This window comes from Dipodomys merriami, unplaced genomic scaffold (assembly GCF_024711535.1).
Source record: "Dipodomys merriami isolate MVZ:Mamm:240054 unplaced genomic scaffold, mDipMer1.0.p SCAF_1, whole genome shotgun sequence".
NCBI classification, from domain to species: domain Eukaryota; kingdom Metazoa; phylum Chordata; class Mammalia; order Rodentia; family Heteromyidae; genus Dipodomys; species Dipodomys merriami.
Genome location: NW_027202270.1, coordinates 17,274,953 through 17,302,948, shown reverse-complemented (window position 1 = coordinate 17,302,948; position 27,996 = coordinate 17,274,953). Strand labels below are relative to the sequence as shown.

The following is a 27,996-nucleotide window of genomic DNA, read 5'->3' as shown; positions in this document are numbered from 1 at the left end:
GAGGACAAAGGTCTTTCTCCTGCAGCTAGCTTGCCACAACTCCCTGAGAGCTCCCAGGTGGCGGCAGCCTCCTCCAGACAGGTAAGGCAACCAGGTGGGGAGACCAAGGGGCATTGGGAGAGGACAGGATCTGTGCTTATTTCTGAACGCCTGGGACCTCTTGAAGAAGGTTGTATGGGCTAGAGGGGTGAGGCAGGGCACTGTGAGATTCCGGAAAAAGCAGAGTCAGCCTGTTGTTTGGGACAAGGACAGAAGCTCTTCTCCTGAGAGTACTCACCCTCCCCACCTGCCCCTTGCTGGGTGTCAGTCATCAGATTGCCCAAGACTTGCCGCACAATCTGGGTCTCAGAATTTCTGTCTTTAAACCAGGATATTCCTGGGCAGCTAGGAGGATTGGCCACCTAAGACTCAAATGTGTTGCTTCCGGTCTCCGCTCATCTCTGATCATTTCTTCCTTGCTTGAAAAAGTCTCTCTTTGTGTCACCATACCCTAGACTGTCCTGGGACCTCAGGGGCCTTGCAGCCTGGATTTTGTGGCCAAAGCCAACAGGAACTGACAGAGAGGAGAAGCAGAGGCTGGTAGCCGTGGGGTCCTAGGCCCTGGTTATGCCTTGACTCCTCCCTCAGATTCCTCAGCCACTGTGACCCACTCAGCTCAAGTGAAGTTAGGTACCAAGCCCTGATCAGGTTCCTGGGACTCCTGGCCACACTCTTCCCGGGATCATCTGCTCAGCCGTCTCCAGCCCTGGGCTGAAGTGGCTAGTGGGTAAGGCAGAAGGGATGGTCCCTCCTTGTACACTCACAGGCCTGGGGAAGCAGATGGCCTTTGTCTGAGGAGGAGGGGGCAGGTGTGGGGGGGTCCTAACCCAACTATCCAGCTCACAGTGGCATGACTAAGAAGCATGACTTGTGGTTGCAACCAGGGCTCCCTAAAGCTGCATTGTGAGAATGACAGAGCAGCAGATATGAAAGGAAAGATGGCGGTGCCCAGGAAGGCCCTCCTTTCAGCTCTATAAGTGTTTGTTGGGTACCTCCTGCCGGTGACAACCTCCCTGAGCCCTGGAGCCGGGACCTCAAACTTATAAACAGGTCATTTCTTCACTATGTGGTCAGGAACCCAAAGAAGCAGCAGTTCAGGATACTTGGGGTCCCCAAGGCCCAGCCTGAGGCTTTGGGGAAGGCCTCCTGGAGAAATGAAACCACAATCGTGTGGAAGAGCATCAAAGAATTCGGCAGGTGGCGATGGTGGGGGGAGGAGGGGAGGGAAGAAAGGGCAGAGAGCCCGCAGTCCTGGGCCAGCAAGCAGATTAAAGTTCCAGAAAGCAAAATGTTGCGGAGAGGGCCAGACATGTTGGTCTCAGGGAGTGTGGGTGGGTCGAAGGGCAGGGGTGGGAAGTGATCAGGATGCTTCAGGCTGGCTTTGGGATTTCAGGGTGCTGTCCCCTTCCCCCAAGAGAGGGGACCAGGAGTGAGGGGAAGTCAAAGGTGAAGATGGCACAACTCCAAATTGGGACCCTTGCCTGCAGAGTGTGTGTGTGTGTATGGGGGTCCTCGCTGCGGTTTAGGGGAGGCAGGAGAGTGGCAGAGGTGCCACCAGGTCAAAGGTGAGGCATGTGCTCTGACCCACATGGTAAGGGGCAGCTAGGGTGCTCCTGGAGGGAGGCTGGCCACCTCGCTAGGCAGCTCTCCAGCTCTTTGCCATCCTTGGCCTTAAGGAGGCTGGCTCCCTCCAATTTGGGCAGCCACAAGCCCCAAACCCTGATGCTCCTCCAGAAGGAGACAAGGAATCCAAATCCTTTCTGGGAGAGGCAGGAATTGGCTCCATAAATCCAGTATTAAATCCCCTTGTTGCCAGGCCACTGTTCATTGATTGGCAAGCTGAGCAGTGGGACTGTAGTGATTACCTAGTGCATTCCTGCTCCCAGAGGAAGCACGTGTCCACGTTCTTCAGCTAGTGAGGGCCAAGAGTCTGTTTAAAGAGGGGACAATGACCAAGGTGGTAATGAGAATGAATCAGAGGACATCATCCACCTTTGTATCCAAATGGGCCCTGGGGACTCTTCACATTGAGGAATGTCTGATGGAGGAGGCCATGGCCAACAAGGGCCTCGGGTAGCAGCCAAGCCCAAGGGCTCCCCAGAAACCCACTGAAAGTGCTGTGTGATGGATTGGTGGTTTGGGTCATTAAAGGTGCTGCTCTGATTGGGAAGGGGGCTTTCCCTTCCAGAACATTCAAGGGAACGGCCAACCTTTGGGGCTTAGAAGGGGGAGTCTCTTAAGTGGTGAAAGGCCAGGACAGACATTTATTATTGTAAGATGTGACTCAAAGTCAAAGTGCAAGGAGATTAGAGAGATCCCAGGCTATGGTGTACACAGACCTGACTGGTGGGGGCCTTCTGACCTTTCATTCATTACTCACCAGTTCAAGGAGCAGTCATGGAGGGTGACTCCCTCAGGCTGGAGCACACTCATGGAGAACAGGGGTGGCCTCTCTCCTACTGGGGAGGGCCAAGAAAGGAGGGATGAAACTAATCAGGAGCAAGTGGTTCTCTGCCCTGGCCCTTGGCAGAATCCCTGGAGAGGGCGGTTTGAAGCACTCATGCCCCATTTCCCAACAACAGAAAACAAGGTACCCAGAACAAGTCCTGATCTAATTAAATCAAGACTCCAGGGGATTTGGCTTGAGCACAGGAGCATCAGTATTTTTTAAAAGTTCCCCAGGTGGATTGTGATCACCAGCTGGAGCAAAGAACATAGTTACAGGACAAAACAGAAACAGCCAACACATTAAGAGAAAGACTCCTTCCAGCTCTGTGTGTGAAGGGTGGTCCCAGTGGTAAGAGGGATTCTCCCTCTCATCCATCTACCTACATCCAGTCATCCACTCACCCATCCATCCATCCACCCATCCATCCACCCACCCATCCATCCACCCATCCATCCACCCATCCATCCACCCACCCATCCATCTACCCACCCATCCATCTACCCATCCATCCATCCATTCATCCCTCTGTCTATCTGGTAGCAAGCTGCTACTATACCAGATGCTAGAAAGGATGTAAGCACTGAAGAAATAGAAACGGTACTCATCCTGGGGGAGTTATATATTATAGATGGGCCACAACAGCAGTGACTGGTAGCAGGTGAGAAACAGCAAATTGTTATATACCAGCACCAGGGCTTGAACTTATCCTTGCAGCCTTGCTTGGCTTTTTCTTTCAAGACTAGTGGCATTCCTCTTGAGCCACATCTCCAGTCTTGAATTTTTGCTGGCTGATTGGAGGTAGAGTCTCAGACCTTTTCCTAGCTGGCTTAGAATCTCAATTTCCAGATTTCAACCTCTTGGCTAGCTAGGACTACCAGTGAGCTACCAGTGTCTAGCTCTGTATCCTCTTACAAACTTATCATGGTTAAAAATATATATGGTTTATTCTTTTACCTACTTTATATTTATTTATTTATTTTGAGATAAGGTCTTGCTGTGTGGCCCAGGCTGATATTGAATTTGTAATCCTCCAACCTCAGTCTTGTTTGATCATGTAGTGCTATACCCAGCCATTTTGTCCATTTTATTTTACTATTATTATTTTTTATTTATTATTGTAAAATTAGTATACAGAGGGGTTACAATTACAAGAGTCAGGTAATGAGACTATTATAATTTTTTTTTTTTGGTCTGGTCATGGGGCCTAAACTCTGGGCCTGGGCGCTGTCCCTCAGCTCTTCAGCTCAAGGCTAGTGCTCTACCACTTGAGCCACAGCACCACTTCTGGCTTTTTTCTTTTTGTTTATGTGGTGCTGAGGAATCGAACCCAGGGCCTCATGCATGCAAGGCAAGCGCTCTACCACTGAGTCACTCTCCCAACCCGAGACTATTATAATTTTTTATGGTACTAGGATGTGAACTCTAGACCTCACACATGCTGGGCAGGTGCTCTACCACTTGAGCTACATGCTCACTCTATTTTTCAAGGAGAGGCTCACAATTTTTTTATCGGAAAGTCACAGACTGTGATCCTCCTACTTCTGCCTCCTAAGTAGCTAGGATGGTAGGCTTGCTACCAGGCATTCACTTTCTTGCCCGTGATGGCCTTCCACTATGACTGTCCTGATGGTTGTTTCTCAAGTCACTGGCATTACAGCCCTATGCCATTGTATCTAAACATTTTGTCTGTTTTAAAGCTACAATTCCATGGCACTTATTACATTTATAATGAATCTTCATTTTTATCTAATTCGATAACTATTCTATCATCCCAGTTGGAAACTCTATACCCATCAATAGCCACTCCCCATTCTTCCTCCCAGTCCCTGGCAACCACAGACTCCATCTCTACAGATTTGCCTGTCCTGGAAATGTAAATGGAGCTATTCAATATAGTTTTGTGTCCGATTCTTTCATTTAGCATAAGCCTCCTCTGCATTGATTGTGGCATATTCCTTTTTATGGGTGAATAGTCTTCCATTGTGTAGACATATTACATTTTGCTTATCTGCTCTTCTGTTATCAATTCATCTTTCTGTTTTGTAAACTGTATAATTGTTTTTAAAACTAAGCATGGCTCTGTTATAAAAATTTTTTTTCAATAGAAATTGATGAAGATAAAGAAGTTACCCATGCCGGGTGCTGGTGACTCATGCCTGTAATCCCAGCTACTCAGGAAATCTGAGAATCTGAGATCTGAGGATAACAATTTGAAGCCAGACTGGGCAAGAAAGTCTGTGAGATTCTTTTTTTTTTTTTTTTTTTGGCCAGTCCTGGGGCTTGAACTCAGGACCTAGACACTGTCCCTGAGCTTCTTTTGCATGTGGCTAGCACTCTACCACTTGAACCACAGCACCACTTCTTGCTTTTTCTGTTTATATGGCACTGAAGAATGGAACTCAAGGCTTCATGCGTGCTAGGCAAGCATTCTGCCACCAAGCTACATTCCCAGCCCTGTGAAATTCTTTTTGTTTGTTTGTTTGTTTTTTGTTTTTTGTTTTGCTGTGAAATTCTTATCTTTAATTAACCACCCAAATGCTGGAAGTGGATCTGTGGCTCAAGTAGTAGAGTGCCAACTTGAGCAAAAAAGCTAAGATATAGCACCCAGACCCTGAGTTCAAGCTCCAGTGCTAACAGAGAGAGAGAGAGAGAGGAAAGGAAGAAAGAAAGAAAGGAAGAAAGAAAGAAAGGAAGAAAGAAAGAAAGAAAGAAAGAAAGAAAGAAAGAAAGAAAGAAGGAAAGAAAGAAAGAAGGAAAAAATGAAAGAAAGGAAAAAAAGAAAGAAAAAAGGAAAGAAAGAGAATTTGAGTGCTAGACTAAGGAGTGAGAGTTTTGATGAGATAGGGAGACAAGGCAGGCACTTGAGTGAGAGTCACAATCATAGTAGAGTAGGAAGGCTAGAGACTGGCCTTTGGGCAATTAGGACCTCTAGTAGGGAATCCACCCTCTACCTCCAGCTACCGAGTACCTCAGTACCTCTTTCAGGTACTGAGCCTGAAGCTTCAGGATGCTGTGGGGCGTTTGCAAGGGCTGAGCTGGAAGGGTAGCCTCTGATCCTGAGGGGTCTCCCAGCTCTTCAGTCCTGATTTCTCCACTCTTCTCCCCAGACTCATTCACCATGACCAAATTGAACGCCCAAGTCAAAGGCTCTCTGAACGTCACCACTCCGGGGATACAGATATGGAGGATCGAGGTGAGCCCTGCTGGGTGGGAGGAGGAGAGGAGGGCAAGGCGTGGCAGTGCCCCTGTCTCATCCAGCCCTGCCCTGTGCGCTGCCTGGAACGGCCACCTGCCACCGGCTCCACCCTTCACTTCCGCTCCTCCTTTGCTACATTTCTTCTTCCCTTTTCTCCACTTCTTCCACAAGCGCTTTCCACTTTCCTCTCCACTTCCTTGTCCTCTTTCTCCTGTTCTCCTTTTCCTTCTCCCTCTCCCTATTCCCTCCTTTGGTTTCTGGGCCCTCTGCTTTTTGGGGTTCATTGGTTTTTGCAGTGCTGGGAATGGAACCCAGGGTATCACTCAGCAGCTCTCTACCACTGAGCTACACCCACAGTCCTGGTGTAGCCCTTACCCCATGCACTCCTGGCCTGCTTCCTTTGGGACCCTCTTCCCCCTCCTCCTGAACTTTGGGGGGGGGATGGTGATCCAGACAGTTCTCTGATATCTCTCACACTCTCTCTTCTCAGGCCATGCAGATGGTGCCTGTCCCTTCCAATACCTTTGGGAGCTTTTTTGATGGTGACTGCTACATACTCCTGGCTGTAAGTGGGTTGGGCACAGAGGGGGCGGAGTGGAGCAAAGCCCCCTGCAGTGTCAGGGAGGAAAGTGGAGACTGGAGGTGGTGGGGAGGTGGCTTTGCTGGGGACAGCATTTCTGGTGTGCTCAGATACTGGCCTGTGAGGCTTCACAAGGGTGAGAAACACACAGAAGATTCCCCTTCTAGCTGAGGCTTGTCCTCTTTACCTAAATCCACACGTCTAACCTTCTTAGCCAGCTTCTGACGAGTCACAGGCTTTACTTCAGGCTTTCTGGTGGTTAATTGGAGTAAAGAGTCTCTGCCTGGGCTGGCTTTGAAATCACAATCCCAGATCTTAGCCTTCTGAGTAGTTAGGACAATAGATATGAGCCACCAAATCTTCTGATCACCTTCTTGGTTTTCACTGGTACCATCTGCATTATAAAAAGCATTTAGATTTTTAAAGAAATATTGGCAGGGCTGGGAAGGTGGCTCAGTGGTAGAGCACTTGCCTTGCATGCCTGAGGCCCTGGGTTCAATTCCTTAGCACCCCATAATCAAATAGAAAAAAGCCGGAAGTGGCGCTGTGGCTCAAGTGGTAGAGCGCTGGCCTTGAGCTGAAGAGCTAAGGGACAGTGCCCAGGCCCAGAGTTCAGGTCCCACTACCATACCCCCCCCCCCAAAAAAAATTGGCTCACTAAAACAAAACAAAATCTTTTGTTCCAGTCCTGGGGCCTGAACTCAGGGTCTGTCCCTCTCCTTCTAGGCTTGTTTCACTCATAGCTAGTACTCTACCACTTGATCCACTCAGAGACCCTCAGATTTGTCTTCCTGGCTGGCTCCCAAACTCAATTCTCAGATCTCAGCCTCCTGAGTAGCTAGGATTATAGGTGTGAACCACTGGTGCCTGGTTTCACTTTCACTTTTTTTTTTTTTTTTGGTCAGGTCTTGAACTCAGGGCCTGGGCACTGTCCCTGAGCTTTTTTGCTCAAGGCTAGCATTCTACCACTTAAGCCACAACTCCATTTCTGGCTTTTTGCTGTTTAATTGGAGATAAGAGTCTTAGGGACTTTCTTGTAAGAGTGGCTTTGAACTATCATCCTTAGCTCCCACTCCTGAGTAGCTAGGATTACAGGCATGAGCCACCACTGCCCAGCTCACTTTGAAAATTCAAATGCATTTACTTAGCAACTCTACTGTAAATGAAAAGGAATGTCATGTATCACAAAATAGAAAGTAGCTATATTTACATAATTGTTTCACTGGCAGTTGCCTTCTATATCCACAGAATACCCATGGAGTCAACCAACCAGAAGGCAAAAATATTTGGAAAAAATTGCATTTGTGCTAAACATGTACACACTTTTCTTATCATTCTGTAAAAACCAGTGACTAGTTGCCTAGCATGTAACTTGTATTAAGTATTATGAATTATCTGAAAGTGATTTAAAGCAGCCAGAATGCTGTGCTGTGCTTATGCACATATTTATGTAAATAGTAGGCCTTTTATTTGTCAGTAGGGCTTGAATTCAGGGTTTGGGTGCTGTCTCTGAGCTTTTATACTCAAAGCTAGGACTCTACCGTGTTGAGCCACAGCTCCACTTCTGGTTTTGGAGTGGTTCATTGGAGGTAAGAGTCATAGACTTTCCTTCCCAGGCTGGCTTTGAACCAAGATCCTCAGATCTCAGCCTCCTGAGTAGCTAGGATTACAGGTGTGAGCCACCAGAGCCCACCAACTATGCCATTTTTATAAGGGAGTTGGGAATGGCAGAATTTGTTACTCACAGGGGTCTGATCTTCTATAGACAGAGAAAAATGCTTAGAGTATTTACACATCTGGTCATCTCAACTCCTCTGAAGAGTCACACATATCATTTTGAGAAACACTGCTGTCATCCATGCAGGCTCTACCAAGATGAGAGGAGCGAGACCCCAAGAAGGGACGCTATCATCCTGCCCTTCATCTCAGAGTCAATGGCAAGGCAGGGCCACATCTTGGGGCCCTACTAACCATTGTGTTTCCCTTGTGCCAATCTTACCTTGGGGCTCTGTGTATGGGAGTCCAAGCCCACCTTAGGTACATAGTTACCCTGTCTCCCCAGATCCACAAGACCAGCACCAACCTGTCCTATGATATCCATTATTGGATCGGCCATGACTCATCCCAGGATGAGCAGGGGGCAGCCGCCATCTACACGACCCAGATGGATGATTTCCTGAAAGGCCGAGCTGTCCAGCACCGGGAGGTCCAGGGGAATGAGAGTGAGACCTTCCGAAGCTACTTCAAGAAGGGCCTTGTGTATGACGGGGTGCTCTGTGGCTGGGATCGGAGGTGGGAATGGGAGGTGGGGGCTGAGCTGAAGGGGCAAGGACACTGAGATCTACGGTGATGAGAAGACCTTGCGCCATGAGATGTGACATGGGCAGGGAAGGAAGCCTGCAGCTGTGGAGGCCATGGAACTTTGTGTGTGTGTGTGTGTGTGTGTGTGTGTGTGTGTGTGTGTGTGTGTGTGTGTGTGTGTGTGTGTGTGTGTGTGTACAGGGAGTAGTGTGTGTGCAGGGAGTAGGGCTTGAATTCAGGGCCAGGCACTGCCCCTTAGCTTTTTTTTTGCTGAAGGCTGGTGCTCTACCACTTGACTTACAGCTCCCCTTCCTGCTTTTTGGTAGTTAATTGGAAATAAATGTCTCATGGACTTTCATGCCCAGATTGGCTTGGAGCTTCCATTCTCAGACCTCAGCTTCCTGAGTCCCTAGGATTAGAGGTGTAAGCCACCAGCCCCTGGATCCAACTTTTCATTCCTATCCTTATTTTTGCTGTTGCCCTAACACTCATCCTGTCCTTTTGAATGTACCCTGGGTTGATCCAGGACATTCTGAAGTCCTGTGGCTCTGGTCCTATGAAGTTCTGTATATCCGGAGGTTCAGAGGATGTTACCAACCCCCCTCCCCTCCAGCAAACAGGGGAATAACTGCTCCCTCTTCTCAGACTCCAGACTAGTGAACTTTCTAGAAACATATGAAGCTTTGGTTTCCCCATAACAGTACATGCTCTTGAACTGAGTTAATTACTCCTGACCTCTGAGTCAGGCAGGGAGCAATCTAGTTAGCCATAGTCTTTTTTTTTTTTTTTTTTGGTCGGTCTTGGGACTTGAACTCAGAGCCTGGGCACTGTCCCTGAGCTCTTCAGCTCAAGGCTAGCACTCTACCACTTTGAGCCAAAGCTCCACTTCCAGTTTTCTGGTGGTAAGAGTCTCACAGACTTTCCAGATCCTCAGATCTCAGCCTCTTGAGTAGCTAGTATTATACCCATGAGCCACCAGAGCCCACTAGCCATGGACTTCAATGCTTCCTTCTTCTCACCCTATCCCATCCAGGGCCTCCGGGAGCCCCAGTGGCACCGGGCTGCCTGTAGAAGCAGGGCTTAGAGCCCCTCACTTCCTTGGGTCAGCTCTCCTCTCTTCCCAGGATCAGGAAAGGGGGCGTGGCTTCTGGCATGAAGCATGTGGAGACCAATTCCAGTGATGTCCAGCGGCTGTTGCATGTCAAGGGCAAGAGGAATGTGGTGGCTGGAGAGGTGAGTGTGCCCTGCTAGGATACTAGATGGAGGGCAGGGAGGGATGGCCAGAGATGCCCAGGCCATGAGCAGGGTCTAGACTTTTCCATGCTTCCTAGGTGGAGATGTCCTGGAAGAGTTTCAACCGAGGTGATGTTTTCCTGCTGGACCTGGGGAAGCTTATCATCCAGTGGAACGGACCGGAGAGCAATCGTATGGAGAGACTCAGGGTAACCTTTCCTGATCTTCAGTTCCCTGAAATCCCAACCTCACTTGCTCTTGCAGACTCAGCACACTCCCAGTCCAACTAGACAGACCCCAACCCTTCTCTGGCTGGTCTCCATTCTCCCAGGCCCCTCTCCACTGACTGTTGGGGACAGGATAGTGTATGAAGAAGGATCTGTGTCTCCACATGCATGGAGATACTTGTGAGTTAGTGTGTATGCTTATGAATAAATCCAAGGGAGGATTAGTATATGGCAGACCCTCATGCAGAGCCTACGGATCTGGGAGTGAAAGAAATGGACAGAGCCTCAGCCTGGCACTGGTCTCAGCTGGCCTTTGAGTGGTGGAGCCAGACAGGAAGAACAGAATAGGACAGGTGATTTGGGGAGGAGCTTAGTGCTAGGTATCCAGAGAAACTTCTAGAATGAAGGGCAGCAGGGAGAGAAGGCCCTGGGACAGGAAGGAGGGGACTGGTGAGAGTTCCTGGCATAGCAGGAGAGTGCCAAGCAGGCACTGGGTCTCACTGGGCAGGTCATGTGACCAAAGGGCTGTGTACGAGGGTTGTAGCTCAGTGCTCCCAGCCTTTGATAGTCATCTGGCCTCTGAGTGGAGAGGGGGCAAAGGAGAGGTCAAGGCCAGCAAGAGTCCCTATGACCATTATGGAGATACAGAAGCAAGAGGTCCCAGGCAGGTAGAATCTGGACTTACTGCATATAGCATGTGAAGGGAGTTTGGAATGAAGCCAGCCCAGTGGAGGCTGATTCAGAACATTGAATTCCAGACGCAGGGATTCCTGAGGTAGAGAAATTCTCAGGGAGGAAACAGAAGGCAGTTTGGGGCATCCTAGAATAGGGCTGTCTTCTGGGAAGCCTGAAAAATATCATGAGAGCCGAGAGCTGGGTTGGAGACAAGAGTATGTCTCTTGTGGCTAACACCAGGCTCTGGGACTCGAGATGGCCTGGCCATCTGGAGCACAGATGGAGGGGGCCTGGTACTAAAAGGAGGGTGACTCACTCTGTGTGTGTGTGTGTGTGTGTGTGTGTGTGTGTGTGTGTGTAAGGGGGGAGAAGGAGAGAGAGAGAGAGATTGTGCACTAGTAGCTGCACGTGTAAATGTGTCTATAGATGAGCTTGTGTCATGCTGTGCTGGATGAATGTGTGTGTGTATGGTTTTCATATGAGTGTGCGTCTGTGTGTGGCTGTGGGTGTGTACTGTGAACATGTAAGCTTGCTGTGGGGCAGAGACTGAGTATAGCACTATGATCTTCAGTACTCTGTGTTTGTGCCAACCTGTGAAGTCAAAGCACAAATTCTGAACAATGACAAAACTAAAGGCCCAGTGAGTGGGTCTCCCCCCGCACCCGCTGCCTTGCTCTCCCACACTGGCTTCCCACTGGCTTTTTTGCACCCGCCCTGGCCATCACCCCTCTTGAGGGCCTTGGGTAAGCTGGGGCTCATAAGGAAGAATTGGGATGGCAGAGCCAGCCTTTGTGGCTCACCTGAGGCCTTTTTTGTTTTTGTTTTTGCTAGTCCTGGGGCTTGAACTCTAGGCTCCTTTTGCTCAAGTCTAGCATTCTACCACTTTGAGCCACAGCTCCACTTTGGGATTTTTCTGTGATTAATTGGAAATAAGAGTCTCCAGGACTCTCCTGCCTGGGCTGGCTGCAAACCATGATCCTCAGATCTCAGCTTCCTGAATAGCTAGGATTACAGGCGTGATCCACCATTGCCCAGCTCTGGGGCTGCCCTCCTCCTCATCCTCCTTGTCCTCCTCATCCTCCTTGTCCTCCTCCTCCTCCTCATTGTCCTCTTCATCCTCATCCTTCTCCTCCTCTTCTAATTTTATAATGTTATTATAAAGGTGATGTACAGAGGGGTTACAGTTACATACTCAGATAAAGAGTCCATTTCTTTTTGGACAATGTCACCCCTTCCCTCATTCTCCCAGTTTTTTTCCTTCCCATGCCCATCCCAAGTTGTAAAGTTCACTTTCAGCACAGTCCGGGGAGTGCCTTTGCTGCCTCCGTTCACCCTTTGTTCCTCCATTTCTGTGCCCTGGGGCCTTCTTGCAGGGCACAACCCTGGCCAAGGAGATCCGAGACCAGGAGCGGGGCGGGCGCACCTATGTGGGCATAGTGGATGGGGAGAGGGAGTCGGAATCTCCGGAGTTGATGGCGGTGATGAACCACGTGCTTGGCCAGCGGAAGGAGCTGAAGGCTGCAATTCCTGACTCGGTGGTGGAGCCGGCCCTCAAGGCTGCCCTCAAATTGTACCAGTGAGGACCGGGCTGGGAGCTTCCTGGGTGCTAAGGATGTCGGGGAGAGGGGCCAGGGGCCTGCCTGGCTGAGGGGCTGACCCTTGCTTTGTCCCACAGCGTGTCTGACTCTGAGGGAAAACTGGTGGTTAGGGAAGTCGCCACGCGGCCGCTTACACAGAACCTGCTGAGCCACGAGGTGAGAGCTAGAACATCCCGGCCACTTCTTCCCCAAGCTGGGAAAAGTCCAGCGTGTCGGGACTCGCCCATCACAGCACACCAAGAGGTCCATCTGGCTCTTTCTCTCCCCGCTCTAGGACTGTTATATCCTGGACCAGGGGGGCCTGAAGATCTACGTGTGGAAGGGGAAGAATGCCAATGAACAGGAGAGGAAGGGAGCCATGAACCAGGCGCTGGTAGGGCCAGGGGTCTGGGAGGAGGGTCAGCAGCTGACAGCAGGGGCTCGGACTAGGGCATAGCACCGGTGGAGGTCTATGGAGAGAGGACCTGGGTGGGGGAGGGCTGGGGGGCTATTCTCTAGCCTTTTTTGGGGGGATCTTTGTTCACCAGAATGTCAGCCACCAGGCAGCCCTCCCCAGGATGTAAGCTGTCACCTCCCCATGCTCCAGCTTGGTTTAGAGAAGGATCCTGGAGGCTGGCCTTCCTACAGAAGAGGGCTGGGTCAGCTTGGGGCCAGGGCCAAGACAGAATCTGATGATGGGGCTCAGTGGCCAGTGTTAGATAGGGGGGCAGGTTTGGGGTTGTGGTGGACACTGGACTAGGATTAGAAGCAAGGCATCGTCAAGTTAGAGGTCAGATTTGGTGTTGGAGTTGAGATCAGAGTTAGGTCTGGAGTCAGCAATAGACTTAAGGTGAATGTGAGCCTAAGACCCCGAGGCCAGTATTAGTTTTAAGGTAGTGTCAGGTTTCCACTTGAATTGAGGACAGAGTAGCTTAGGTTGGGGTAAGGGCCAGGCTTTGACTTGCACGGGGGCTGGGGAGCAAAAGTGGGGATCTAGCCTCCACCACCCCTTTTCTTCCCAGAACTTCATCAAAGCCAAGCAGTACCCCGCGAGCACGCAGGTGGAGGTACAAAATGACGGGGCTGAGTCAGCAGTCTTTCAGCAGCTCTTCCAGAAGTGGACAGTGCCCAACCGGACTTCAGGCCTGGGCAAAACCCACACTGTGGGCTCTATAGGTGAGGATGCACCAGAGCATTATAGGATCCAGGATTCAGGAGCCAGGCCAACAGACACCATGGCCTTCCACCTTCCTTCCTTGCTTTACCTCTTCCATATGCACTCTTCTGGCTCTGAGCTCCCCAGGGTAGGATGTGGATCCCAGGGAACACAGATCAACTGAAGAGTTGTCACAGAGCGGGACTGACTTGCCTTTCATTCCCCACAAGGCTGGGCCTTTCTGGAAACCAACCAGGCAGTGTTTGCTGAGGGCAAGCTCCTTGCTGGGCGCTGGGGGAGGAGGAAAGGAGAGTGCACAGCTCCCATCCTGGAGGGCGCTGGGCCAAGTCAGTGCTTGAAGTCTGAACGCAGCAGGGTGGGTGGTGGTGTGGAGCAATAAAGCTAATGCACTGCTCTTGTTCCTTTTTGTGGCTTCTCTGGGTAGCACTGATGAAGCAGGCATCTTAGAGGCAAGGAGGTGGAGATGAGATCCTGTATTATAGCTTTGCTATTTTCTGTGTGGCCTTGGGCAAGCACTGACCTTTATTTATTTTTGGTACTGGTACTGGATCTTGAACTCAGGGCCTAGGCACTGTCTCTTAGCTTTTTCACTCCAGGCTGTCGCTCTACCACTTGAGCCACAGTTCTACTTCTGGCTTGTTGGTGATTCATTGGAGATAAAAGCCTCAAATACTTCCCTGCCCAGGCTGGCTTTGAACCATGATTCTCAGTTACCAGTCTCCTGAGTAGTTAGGATTACAAGCATGAGCTGTCGATGCCAGGCTGCTACTAAACTTCCTTACTCTCACTTTTCTAACCATTTCTGCAAATGTCCTTACAATTCTAAGAACTGTAGCTACCACTCAGGGTTGTTGTGGAGACCTGGGGTATCTCAGCTAGTTGGTGTCATCATGCCCCTGTCCCCAACAGCCAAGGTGGAACAAGTCAAGTTTGATGCTACCTCCATGCACGTCCAGCCTCAGGTAGCAGCCCAGCAAAAGATGGTGGACGACGGGAGTGGAGAGGTGCAGGTGCGTGAGAGATGGAGGTCCATGCTGGGTGGAGGAGATGGCAGAGCCCAGCCTGGAGCTCAGACCTGTCTGATACTGCTTTCAGGTATGGCGCATTGAAGATCTAGAACTGGTGCCTGTGGATTCCAAGTGGCTGGGCCACTTCTATGGCGGCGATTGCTACTTGCTGCTCTATACCTACCTCATTGGCGAGAAGCAGCACTACCTGCTCTACATCTGGCAGGTCAGGCTTTTGCTCTAGCTCACCTGAGTACCGCTGGCTTCCCCTCCCTTCCCCGTACCTCTGCCATCACCTTGGGCTGAATACTGGCCAGAGGCAGCACCTTCCATGCCGGGGGCAGCTGGCGGTCAGGCTGGCTCCCAGTGCCTCCCAGTCCTTTCCCTTCAGCTCTGAGTCTCCCTTCCATTCCCAACACCAGTACATTCCTGTCACCTCTCTGCCTGGGGATTGTGTGTCCGATGGGAGCGAGCAGGGGGTGAATTGTGTGTTCCCTGCGGATGGACAAGTGAGGGAGGAGAGCAGGTTTGGGGTTGAGGTGGGTCAGGGCTGATCTGGGCTTGGGAAAGGATCGGGTTTGGAGCTGGAGTCAGATCTGCGGTGCGCTCCTTAGGCCTTGGCTGCGTGCAGGGTGGAGGTTTGATGGGGGAGGTTTGGGTTGTGTTCCCAGACAGAATGAAGAGATGGAGTGTTGCTGGGGCTGAGGCTGGGGTCAGAATCAGGAACCTGACCCTACCCCCACTCCCACCCCCACCCCCACCCCGCCTCCTTCCTTCCCCAGGGCAGCCAGGCCAGCCAGGATGAAATTGCAGCCTCGGCCTATCAAGCTGTCATCCTGGACCAGAAGTACAATGATGAGCCAGTCCAGATTCGGGTCCCAATGGGCAAGGAGCCACCCCACCTTATGTCCATCTTCAAGGGACGCATGGTGGTCTACCAGGTATGGCTGGCTGCTGTATGAAGGCAGGAGATGGGGAAAGGGGGTGCGGAGTGGGCACGGGGCTGGGCAAAGACCATTCCTCATGGTCTTTGGAAAAGATGTTTTGAGGCTCCATCATTGGTGTGAACCTGGTAACAGAAACAACCACTCAGGCTCTTTAAAAACATAACTAATGAGCTCTTACCACGTGCAAGTACTGTCTGCTTTCCACACCTATTGGCTCTTCTACCTGTTTAAACAGTAATCTATTTAATGGGCACCTTCTAAGTCCACAGGCGTTTGCAATTCTCTGAGTAAGGAGCGGTATGGCCGGCTGACACGGCTTAGTATCTCGTGGGGAGAGGACAGTCACATGACTGTACCTGAGCAGGGAACTCAGCTAGGCGCATAGTGTGAGTAAATGTCAGGCATTAAAATTGAGTTTAGCTGGGCACGAGTGGCTCATGCCTGTAATCGTAAGAGGCTGAGACTTAAGGATCTTGGTTCAAAGCCAGCCCGGGCAGGAAAGATTGTAAGACTTAGTGGTCGAAAGCCTGCCTAGCATGGATGAAGCCCTGGGTTTGGTTCCTCAGTACCACATAAATGGAAAAAGCCACATAAAACTGAAAAGGCACTGTAGTTTAAGTGGTAGAGTTCTGGCCTTGAGCAAAAGCAACTCAGGGACAGTGCCAGGCCCTGAGTTCAAGCCCCAGGACTGGCAAAAAAGAGAGAGAGAGAGAGAGAGAGAGAGAGAGAGAGAGAGAGAGAGAGAGAGAGAGAGAGAGAGAGAGAGAGAGAACCTGCAAAAGTCGTTGGCATCTCCATGATGCCCAGGAAGGAGGTGGCTTTTTGTCTATAAGCAATGGGGAGCCACAGAAAGTTTCTGTGCAGAAGATGCCAGGATCAAAGCCATTTGGGGGATAGTCTTGTGATGGTATTTTGGAGGACACGAAGGAGAGGTGAGTAGATTCACCCCCACCTCTCTGATATTACTTGGATTCTCTTTTATTTGTTTGTTTGTTGGTTGGTACCTGTACTGGGGCTTAAACTCTGGGCTTAGATGCTATCCTTTAGTTTTGCTTTACCACTTGAGTCATACCTCCACTTTGACTTTTTAGTGGTTAATTGGAGATAAGAGTCTTACACACTTTCCTGTCCCGGCTGGCTTCAAATAACAAACTTCAGATCTCAACCTCCTGAAGTAGCTAGGATTACAGGCATGAGCCATTGGTGCCCAATGTATTGCTGTCTTTTCATTTGGTTGGTGGTATGGCCTGAACTCTGGGCCTGAGCACTGTTCCTCAGCTCTTCAGCTCAAAGCTAGCACTCTACCACTTGAGCCACAGCACCACTTCTGGCCTTTTCTGCTTATGTGGTGCTGAGGAATCGAACCCAGGGCCTCATGCATGCAAGGCAGGCACTCCACCTCTGAGCCACCTTCCCAGCCCCATTTGTGCCCCACTTCTTTACTAAGTCATCCCTGTTTCTTTCTCGTGCTTTTTCCCTACACCTGCAGGGAGGCACGTCCAGAGATAACAGCACGGAGCCCGTGCCCTCCACAAGGCTGTTCCAGGTCCGGGGAACAAGTACCAACAACACCAAAGCCTTCGAGGTCACAGCCCGAGCCGCCTCCCTCAATTCCAATGACGTCTTTATCCTCAAGACTCCATCCTGTTGCTACCTGTGGTGTGGGAAGGTGTGCAGGGCCTCCGGGCTCTCTATCCCCAAGTGGGCCCCGGGAATTCCTTAGCCACAGAATGATCTGATTCAGGGTAGGACCTGGGCTGACCGGACCCTGCTCTCTGGGTCCCCAGACACCTTGGGGAGCCCAGGTTTTTTTTTTTCTCTCTCTCTGTGGCTCTAGTCTTTCTGTCTTGCTTCCAAGTTCACTCAGGTTCTCGGCCTCTCTGTCGGAACAGTCTCTCCAGGTGCCTTAGATGGCCCAGTGTTGCTTTGTCTTTGTGTCTTGGACTCTCTGCTTGCTCCTTGTCTATCACTGCCTCTCCCTTTAATCTCTGTGTGAGTTCTCATGGGCTACTGGCATCCTTCTCAGGTCCTCTGAATGGGATCTCTAGTCTCTCCTGCTCTGTCTCTGCCATGGCATGTCAAGGGTGGAAGGGAGGCTGGAGAATTGTCTCTGCAGTGGCTGTGGGCACAGGGAAGACCTCCTTAAAGACCCTGGAGCTCTGGGGCAGAATGTGACAGAAGGGCAGGGGAGGAGCGGCACTAGGGATGGTCTCCCCAACACAGACCACCCCACTCTTGTCAGGGCTGCAGTGGTGATGAGCGGGAGATGGCCAAGATGGTTGCTGACACCATCTCCCGGACAGAAAAACAAGTGGTGGTGGAAGGGCAGGAGCCAGCCAACTTCTGGATGGCCCTGGGAGGGAAGGCACCCTACGCCAACACCAAAAGGTAACTATGATTGGGTCCTCTACTTCTAGCTTTTGTTCTGATTGGACTGTACTACTTGCTACTCACCATGAGATGCGCAGGGCTAGGCAGAGGGATTTCGTCAGCAAGGCTGTTCATAGCCACAGGAGGCAGCTCAGAGAGCCAAAGGAAAAGATGCCAGAACCCAGATCTTGTCCTTACGGGCTAACACAGTCATAAACCATCTTTCAAACCCTCTCTCTTTCTCAGTAGTTACTGGGGTTGGAACTTAGGGCCTCTTATTTGCTAGGCAGGTACTCTCTCACTTAAATTATGCTTCTAGCCCTCAAATGGTTTTTCCAGAAGTTACTATGCACTGATGGCTCATGACTGTAATCCTAGCTACTAAGGAGGCTGAGATCTAAGGATCACAGTTCAAAACCAACCCAAGCAGAAAAGTCTGTGAGACAGTTATTTCTAATTAACTACCAAAAATCCAGGAGGGGAATGTGACTCAAGTGAAAAGTCCAGGGGCAGCACCCAGGACCTGAGTTCAAGCCTGAGGGATTGTACAAAAAGGAGAGAGAGAGAGAGAGACAGAGAGAGAGAGAGAGAGAGAGAGAGAGAGAGAGAGAGAGAGAGAGAGAGAGAGAGAGAGAGAGAGAGAGAAGAGGAAGGAAGGAAGGAAGGAAAGAAAAGAATCCAGAAGCAAAAGGACACTGAATTGGAGCAGGAAAGACAGCAGAAAGAACTTTCTACTAGGGCTATGGAAGAACTAGGGGGGTAAAAGTCAGAGAAGCAGCATGGGGTTGGGGTTCTTTTTGGGAGCACTCAGGATGAGCAGGGAATGTTTTTCAATCATAAGGGCATATTTCTTTTTTCTTTTCTATTCCTTTTTTTTTTTTCTTTTGGTCGGCCATGGGGCTTGAACTCTGGGTCTGGGCGCTGTCCCTCAGCTCAAGGCAAGTGCTCTACCACTTGAACCACAGCGCCACTTGCAGTTTTCTGGTGGTTTATTGGAGATAAGAGCCTCACAGACTCTCCTGCCTGGGCTGGCTTTGAACTGTGTATCCTCAAATCTCGGTCACCTGAGTAGCTAGGATTATAGGCGTAAGCCACCAGTACCTGGCTTAAGGGCATATTTTGAGGAGATGGCCTTTTCATGCCCAAGTTCCTGTATCTTGCCCGTATCAGAGTTCTGTATCTTCCAGACTCCACAGTCCTTCCATTCTTCCTGCCAGTACATCTTCCATCCCTACTTGCAGGCTACAGGAGGAAAACGCAGTCATCACCCCTCGGCTCTTTGAATGTTCCAACCAAACTGGGCGCTTCCTGGCCACAGAGATCCTAGACTTCAACCAGGATGACTTGGAGGAGGAGGATGTGTTCCTCCTGGATGTCTGGGACCAGGTATGGCTGAGGGCCTGGGGGTGGAGGGAGAATAGCCCTTCCCACCCACCAAGGAGCCCCAGTGGCTTTAGAGTTTGGGACTCTCTTTTCTTCCTCCTTGAGAATGGTATGATGAACAGCAGAAAATAAAGAAAGAAGAGGAAGGGACATGTCCAGAGGGCAGGATGCAGCCTTCTCTTCCAGAGTCCTTGTACTCCCCATTCCAGAAGGATTCTTTTTGAGAATCTTGTTAGGCTCTGGGGACAAGCATCGGTCCAATCTCTTCATTTCCCAGAAGCAGAGTCAAGGCCAGATGGTCCAAGTCCATCTTCAGTCTAAATGACTTAGGGTCATTTTACTGGGTAGTTACAGGGCTGGGCTCCACAGCTGGACAGGCAGAGTCCTGGGCCAGGGAAGACAGGAAGGACTGACTAAGCTGTGACACTCTCGCCAGGTGTTCTTCTGGATAGGGAAGCATGCCAATGAGGAGGAGAAGAAGGCCGCCGCTACCACCGTGCAGGAATACCTCAAGACCCATCCCAGTGGCCGTGACCCTCAGACTCCCATCATTGTGGTGAAGCAGGGACATGAGCCCCCCACCTTCACTGGATGGTTCATGGCTTGGGATCCCTTCAAATGGACGGTGAGTAGCCTCAAGCTCCCTGGTTGGTGGACATAGCTCTGCATATCCTTCCCCAGGAGTTGTCTTCAGGGCACACCCCTAAGGAAGATGGGATCCCACAGGCTTTGCTGTTCCTTTAGGATGGCAGGTTAGAAGGGCTTAGAATAAAAATTAAGCCTGCTGGGCATGGGTGGCTCACACCTGTAATCCTAGCTACTCTGGAGGCTGAGATCTGAGGATCTCGGTTCAAAGCCAGCCTGGACAGGAGAGTCCATGAGACTCTTATTTCCAATTAACTACCAGAAAACCAGAAGTGGCGCTGTGGCTCAAGTGGTAGAGCACTCACCTTGAGCTGAAGAGCCCAGGCCCAGAGTTCAAAAGCCCCACAACTGACAAACAACAACAACAAAACCTAAACCCAAACCCAAAACCAAACTAAGCCTGCATTAAGTAAGCCTTCTAGTGAGGGAGAGAGAAGAAAGTCTATTAAAAACTAAGTATAGTCTGTGTGTGGTAGTCCCTCCCTAATCTCCACACTCCAGCAGCCTGGGCTGTATAAGCAAGACACTATCTTAAGAAACGAAGGGATGGGGATGTAGCTCAGTGGTAGAGGGCTTGAGTGGCATGCTCAAGTCTATGGGTTTAATCTCCTGCACTTCACAACACTCCCCCCCCCCCCAAAAAAAAAATCCAACTAAGGCTAACTTACTAGTATCTTGTTTATGTGCTATACAAAGCTGATGGATGTTGATTGGAATTAAACCTAATTCTAAAACAGTTCTTAGCTAGCTAGAATGGAAAGGTTTGATAGCTGTATATGTTTGGGGCTGATGGCTTTGGGTATTCTGAACTGGCACAACAGACGGGTTTAGAGACCTTAATTTCTTCAGATCTGTTGTTTTAACCTGTAGTTAGTTTTAATTTTATTTTTAGTTTGTTTTCTGGAGAACAAGGTCTCAGGCCTTTACAGGGAGGGCAAAGGTCCAATTCTCCATTTTTACCCTGGGCTCAGCAGGGACAGATAAATGGTCTGCCGTGCCTTACCCTGTCCTTTTGTGATCTGTCAGTCCCTTTGATCTCATATCCTCACCATTTTACATGTTTTCAGTTGACATCTTTGCTTCCTTTATTCCTTCTCACCAGCAGGCCCCAGGCCAGCTTTCTCTTACCTTTTTTGGTGCTGGTACTAAAGCTTGAACTCAGGGTCTGTGGGCTGTTCCTCAGCTTTTTCACTTAGGGCTGGTGCTTTACCATTTGAGCCACAACTCCACTTCTGGATTTTCTGGTGATTAACTGAAGAGTCTCAGAGACTCTAGATGGCATTGAACCATGATCTTAAGATCTCAGCCTCCTGAGAAACTAGGATCATAGGTATGGGCCACTGGTGCCTAGATTTTTCTTAACTCTTGAAGGAAAATAGGCTCTTGTTTCTTGCTCAGTCTGATCTGTTATGTACTTTATACACAGAATGCCAAATCCTATGAGGACCTGAAGGCGGAGCTTGGAAACTCTGGGGACTGGGGCCAGATCTCATCTGTGAGTATGGGGCAGGTGTCTGTTTTGAGTGACTGTCAGACCTAGGGTTGCTGAGAATGTTTCACATGAGTATCTTGTGTTTTCATCTCCGTTCCTCTTCCTTCCCATGGAAGTTCTTTTTTTCTGTTTGACACCAATGCATCTGTTTTCTTTCTCCAGTTCCTAGTGAAATTCTCCCCAATTTTTATCATGCATAGGAGACTGAGCGATGAGAATAGCACATTAAAAAGTAAAATTTGAGCCAGGCACTGGTGGCTTATGCCTGTAGTCCTAGCTACTCAGGAGGCAGAGATCTGAGGATCACAGTTCAAAGCCAGCCTGGGCAGAAAAGTTTGTGAGACTTGTATCTCCAATGAACTACCAGAGAATTGGAAGTGGAGCTCAAAAATGATATAGTGCTAGCCTTGAGCAAAAGAGCTTGGGGACAGTACCCAGGGCCTGAGTTCAAGCCCCATAACCCAAACAAGGTAAATATTGAACCAGATGCAGGTGGCTGATGTCTGTAATCCTAACTTTTCAGGATGCTGAGATTTAAGGATCACAGCTTGAAGCCATCCTGGGCAGATGAAAATGCAAGACTTATTTCCAATTAACCAGCAAAAGCTAGAAGTAGAAGCATGGCTCAAGTGGTAGTGTGCCAGCCAAGAGTGAAAAACCCTTGTGAGAGCTTGAGGCTCAGAGTCCCCTAGGTTCAAGATTTAGTACAGGTGGGGAAGAGTGGAGAAATTTGAATATTTTGGTGTATGTCAGTAGTACCACCACTCAAGAGACTGAAGGAGGATTGTGAGCTTCAGGTGAGCTCTGGGCTATATATGTTTAGACCCTAATTCAAAAGTAAATTTGATAGTCCAGGAATTTGATTTGGGGAAATAATGACATCTGCATACACTCTCATCCTTGAGATCTGTTCTCAGGCAGAATATTTGTGACTCCTGAGATCTTGCCATTTCTATGGAAATATATTTAGCCCATAGACTTGGATCTGGGGCTTTGAGATCAAGAGTCTTTCCAAGAAATCCACAGACCCACAGGGGAAACAAGGCAAGGCTAACTCCACAGAAATGTCTCCAGAACTGGAGAGCCATTTCCCAAGTGCATTGGGTTAATGATGACATTCATAGCTCCTCTACCCACACATTGTGGCACCTCTCAGTCCTGCTGGCCTGTCAGTACAGACTGGAAATGATAGGTCAAGGCTGAATACATTTATGGATGAGAGTTTCACCACAGATAAGAGAGACAGGGTCATAAGTTTCCAGAGGAGCTCTCAAACTCTGGGGGAAGCCAGGGAGAATAAGTCATTGAAAAAAAATTAGTCATTTTGACTCAACCTACTTTGGTCAGATAGAGACCACTGGCTCTTGGGTCTAATCCAGTGGGATGTGTTCTTGTGAGGTGTGTGTGTGGGGGATGGGGGGTGTAGTGGAGAGGTCGGGGAAGGCCAGGCTTCTCAAAGGTAGTATCTTAGAATCAATGTTGACTTGGGAGAAAGACAACCTGGGAAGGAGCCATACAGCAGCTGCAGTGACTGTGGGTTCCTTCTTTCCCTAGGACATCATGAGCCCCAAGGTGGATGTGTTCACTGCCAACACCAGCTTCAGCTCAGGGCCCCTGCCCATCTTCCCTCTGGAGCAGCTGGTAAACAAGCCTGTGGAAGAACTCCCGGAGGGTGTGGACCCCAGCAGGAAGGAGGTAGGTCAGGTTCTTCCATCTGGACATGAGAATGTAGCTCATCCATTTGTTGAGACAATCTGATTATTTGTGCTCAGCAAGGGACCGGTGCTGGGGATGTCCTAGTGAACAAAACAAGCCTGGTGTCATCTTCTTGAAGCTTCTATCCCTGAGGACAGGGCAGGGAAGCATAACACTATTAATTTTAGAGATGGTAAGTGCCACCAAAGGGAAGTACAGGTGCAAGAATAGTCCAAGTTGGGCACTGGTGGCTCATGCCTGTAATACTATTTACTCTAGAGGCTCAGATAATGACTATCATGGTTCTAAGCCAGCTTAGTCAGGAAAGTCCATGAGACTTTTCTCTCCAATTAACCAATCTGGAAGTGGAGGTGTGGCCTTGAATGAAAAAGCTAAGGAACAGTGTCTAGGCCCTGAGTTCAAGGCTCAGTACTGGCATATCTCCCCTGCCCCCTCTCCCAGAGTGTATTCAAAAAAGAAGTCTGGGTTAGAGAGACTTCCTTCTGAAAGATGAACAGGAATTATCAAGGTAAATCAAGTTCTTCCTGGAGAAGGATCAGCTAGAGCGGGAGGTGGGAATTAAACAGGGAGGGCCTTCTGCCTTATGAAGTAATGTGTTGTCCATCATCAATGCACAGGAAGACACTGTGGTTGAAGTAGCTAAAGATTGATGTTCACATATACACAAACATGTTTTTTTTTTTTTTTTGGGTGGTACCGGAGTTGAACTCAGAATCTTGCTCTCATTAGCAGGAGCCCTACCACTTGAACCATAGCCTCAACCCTTATTGACATTATTTTTTGGCTAGGGTGTCACATTTTTGTTTGCCTGGGGCTGGCTTTGTCTCCTTCTACAGAGCTGGTATGACTGTCCTGTACCACCACATCAGGCTTATACTTTTTTGTCTTGAATCATAATCTCAATTTTCTGCCTCCCGTGTAATTAGAATTATAGATATGAGTCACTGTGACTGGCTCAGTCTTCCAGGCCTCCCTCTCTCTTTCTCTTCCTTCTTTCCTCTCACTCTTTCCAGCCCTCTCTTTTTCTTTTCTTTTCTTTTTTATTGTGAAAATACCATACAGAGGAGTTACAATTACATGGGCAAGATAATGAGTACATTTCAAGCATTGTTGCCTTGTTTCCCCTTCCGATCCCTTCCCATCTTTCTTCCGTTTTTCTCTCCTTCCTTTTCTTCCCTCCCTCCCTTTATCCCCTCCCTCCCTCCATTCCTTCTTTCCTTCCTTCCTTCCTTCTTCCTCCCTCTCTCTTCCTGTGTTTCTGTCTCTCTCATTCACCCTCTCTCACTCACTTGTTTTCTTTTTTTGGTAGTTAATTGGAGATAGGAATTTCTTAGACTTTCCTAGTCTGGCTTTGAACTGCAACCCTCAGATCTCAGCCTCCTGAGTAACTAGGATTACAGGGATGAGGTGCTGGCACATGGCTGATGCTGGTTTCTAATCATGGAAAAATTGGGCATCCTTGAGGGAGAGCTGGGAGGGTAGGGAAAGTTTTAAGACCTTCCTGGCTATTCCAAACTCTGAAGGTGAGCCAGTGACAAAAGTGGGATGGCAGGTCTTGCAGCATGCAATCAGTAAATGTTGAGGTTCAATGAGTAAACCTCAGGAAAACAGATGTGGAGGTGGATGAGGCTATAGAGTTCAAGAGCAGTACCCATGCAAAGACACAAGTTCACTGGGATGGGCATTCTATGCTATCTGGCCTGGAGGTCAGAGTCCAGCAGTTGACACAGCTGAGGAGCCAGCCTGGCTGGCTAGGCTGGAGTGGGGATAGTGGAGCCATATGTGGACATAGGCCACAGCAGCCACATCTGGGCGGAACCAAGGGTGGAGAACTACACATAGACTTTATTACTCTCTTTCAAAACAAGTTGCTGCATTGCCCTGCCTGGGGATGAAGGGGTTCCTAAGAGCCTCAAGGAAAGAGTGGCTGGGGGTAGATGACTATTTAATAGGTAAAAAACTGGGATATAAGACCCACCGTGAGCTTGAAACCCAGGTACAGGTATTTACCAAGGAGCTGTTCAACACAGGGATGTCTGGAAGTCAATGACATGTGTCCCAGGGCAAACCCACTTCAGTGGGGCTGTTCAAGATTTAAAAGGAGGGGCTGGGAAGGTGGCTCAGTGGAAGAGTGCTTGCCTTGCATGCATGAGGCCCTGGATTCGATTTCTCAGCAGCGCACAGCAGAAAAAGCCGGAAGTGGTGCTGTGGCTCAAGTGGTAGAGTGAAGCTGAAGAGCTCAGGGACAGAGCCCAGGCCCAGAGTGCAAGCCCCACAACTGACACACGCACACACACACAAAAAAGATTTGAAAGGAAACCTATCACATTCACTCTGGTCTTGTCTACCTTTAAGCCAGTATAAGAGATAAAGGCAGAGATAAGATGCTTTATCACTGTTTAATTTCACTAACTATCCTTGAATGTGCCTGGAGGGTGGTTAGCTGCCTCAAACAGTATAACCAACTGGGCATCAATGTCATTTCCATCAATTGCATGTTTTATAAAATTGTGCTCATCTTTGGGGTCACTTACCAGATCAGAGGAGCTGGTACCAGCAATTTATCCAATTTCCACCCCCTCCCCAAAATGGGCTTAATATATGACTGTGAATTTGTTCATTGGCCTTCCTAGCTTTTCCTCTTTAAACCCTTCCCTTCCTCCTCCTCACTTCGGCTTTCTGCAGCTGCTCTCCCATTATCTCTTTAAGCCAAACCCACATAGTAAACACGGACAAGGTTTTATCTAGGTACAAAGCTGAATCCCGATAGGGATGAAGCCGTCGGTAGTCGTAAAGCTCCAGAAAGACTTCATAGGAGGGGCTGGGAAGGTGGCTCAGTGGTAGAGCACTTGCCTTGCATGCCTGAGGCCCTGGTTTGATTCCTCAGCACCACATAAGCAGAAAAAAAGGCCAGAAGTGGCATTGTGGCTCAAGTGGTAGAGCACTAGCCTTGAGCTAAAGAGCTGAGGGACAGCGCCCAGGCCCAGAGTTCAGGCCCACGACTGGACCCCCCCTACCCCCCCCCCCAAAAAAAAAAAGACTTCACAGTATACCTGAAACATTCAAGGCAGGAAAAGTCAGCATGGTGCAATGGAATGTATACCGTCATCACATGACCTTGACTTTCTAGTGTTAGCCTCAGCATCTGGAAAAAGTTATTCCTTAGTATGTGCAGGGAATGGGTTCCAGGAATCCAGATACCCGAATCAAGTCCTGTCTGATGTACTGTGCATAGTATTTGTGAATAATCTACACACATCTCAATTACCTGAAATGCCTAATACAGTACTGCTTAGAGAATGTCGAGTAGACTTTTCTTATTTTCAACCTGTGGTGGAATCCATGTATGAGATCCCAATACAAAGGGCTGACTAGGCTGACTGTACTGAAGTTGGCCTCAGTATCTGTAAGTGCTACATACAGCAGTATGCAGACCAGAGCAGGTGATTTCCCTTGTAAGTAAGGTGGAGCCAGGAGGGAATGGGCTCTACCTAGAAGAGCTCCATGTTCTATTGTAGCACTGGGAGCTTATATATACTTGCAGGGGCAGACCTTGCTTGCTTTGTGGGTCAGGCTTGAGTTTGATAAGTGAAGGTAGATCAACTAGATACCTTTTGCTTAACCCTATCCTACATAGTACTGTTTTCCCCCTTATAAACAAGGGATAAGAAATGTATCCCATTTCAAATCTAATGTGACTTTAACTTTGGCAGAAAGCCCAATTTACCATGTTATCTCTCCATGTTAACAAATTCAGGGATCCTCTGGAAGTCCAAATGCTGCCTTTCTTCCCCATCCCTTTCCTGGCTCTCATGACAGTGCTGGCTTTGTTCATTTGATTACGTGCTATACTTGTATGACTCATCAGCAAACCCAGAAGATTGTGACCTTTTCCCTTTGGTCCTCTCTCCTAGGAACACCTGTCCACTGAAGATTTCACTAAGGCTTTGGGGATGACTCCAGCTGCCTTCTCTGCCCTGCCACGATGGAAGCAACAAAACCTCAAGAAAGAAAAAGGACTATTTTGAGAGGCAATTGTCATTGTCCTGTAAAGCAGCATTGTTCCCTACTTGGAAGGTGGTTGCCTTGTGAGCAGCAGTGTGCAGCCACACTATTTGTGTTTAGTGACCTACCCATTTCTTCAGAAAGACTCTGCCGCCCCAATAAGCCTGTGATCTGAATGAAGGTGGTCGGTGTATCTCTATCTGGGGTTGCTGGAATCACTTTTACCCATCTTGCTCTAGGGCTTCTATCCTTAGAGGAACCACCAAACACTTCGCACAACACTTTCCTCATCAGGACACACTTTTAGCTATAGTAGGGAGGCAGGGCATTTTGGATTTACATCTTTCCTATGGTAATAACTTCACATTCATTTTCTTCACTGCCTTATTAGGTGGTAAAAGTGAAGAGGACTCCTTTGAAGGAGAGTTAAATGGCTTAGGAAACTGCCTCTTAGAAGGCTTCATAACATTTTGTTTAAATAGTATCCAATGAGGGGAATACATCCACTGGGACTGGATTTGAGACCTAAAAGAAAGCATGGAAATGGTATTTCATTCCGTATACCCAGTACTTACTAAGAATTCACTAAGGCCAATGCTAGGCTTGAAAACTTTTACCTCACTGGGTGCCAGTGGCTCAAGCCTATAATCCTAGCTACTGAGGAGGCTGGGATTTGAGGACTGTAGTTCAAAGCCAACCTGGACAGAAAAGTCCAAGACTCTTCTCTCCATTAAACTACTCAGAAAAAGCTGGAAATGGTGCTGGGGCTCAGTGGTAGATTACTAACGTTGAGCACAAAGAGGCTCAGGTACAGCACCCAGGCCCTGAGTTCAAGTCCCAGGAAGCAGCAAAACAAACCCTGTTACCTCCAGAAAACTTCACAGACTTTCAGTGCTGATGGGCTAAACATTGGTTAGCTGCATGGAAATCCTATTAGAAAACCAACACAAGGCAATATCTGCTTCAAGCAACTGGTT

At 49.1% G+C, this 27,996-nt stretch overlaps 1 protein-coding gene across 2 annotated transcripts; it reads left to right on the top strand.

The window, feature by feature from the left end:
• The first annotated feature begins 25 nt into the window (after positions 1 to 25).
• On the top strand, positions 26 to 27,218 carry Vil1 (villin 1). Of its 2 annotated transcripts, none has more exons than XM_070017220.1 (20): positions 26 to 81; positions 5,596 to 5,681; positions 6,175 to 6,249; positions 8,327 to 8,523; positions 9,690 to 9,798; positions 9,897 to 10,007; positions 12,074 to 12,276; positions 12,376 to 12,454; positions 12,573 to 12,671; positions 13,300 to 13,453; positions 14,364 to 14,464; positions 14,550 to 14,687; positions 15,244 to 15,402; positions 16,898 to 17,077; positions 17,651 to 17,796; positions 19,020 to 19,164; positions 19,598 to 19,786; positions 21,233 to 21,301; positions 22,853 to 22,993; positions 26,929 to 27,218. In XM_070017220.1, exons 2-20 carry the CDS (start codon positions 5,607 to 5,609, stop codon positions 27,040 to 27,042), a joined length of 2,484 nt encoding a protein of 827 aa, XP_069873321.1. In that variant the 5' UTR covers positions 26 to 81; positions 5,596 to 5,606; the 3' UTR covers positions 27,043 to 27,218. The 2 variants fall into 2 exon arrangements, with proteins under 2 accessions (XP_069873321.1, XP_069873327.1); XM_070017226.1 differs by lacking the exon at positions 26 to 81 and adding an exon at positions 4,625 to 4,725.
• Positions 27,219 to 27,996: the final 778 nt, after the last annotated feature.

Coding starts and splice junctions, on each gene's coding strand:
- Vil1 (XM_070017220.1), top strand. CDS start 5,607: ATGACCAAATTGAACGCCCAAGTCAAAGGCTCTCTGAACGTCACCACT. Junction 12,455..12,572: donor AGAACCTGCTGAGCCACGAG/GTGAGAGCTAGA, acceptor TCCCCGCTCTAG/GACTGTTATATCCTGGACCA. Junction 17,797..19,019: donor CCCTACGCCAACACCAAAAG/GTAACTATGATT, acceptor CCCTACTTGCAG/GCTACAGGAGGAAAACGCAG.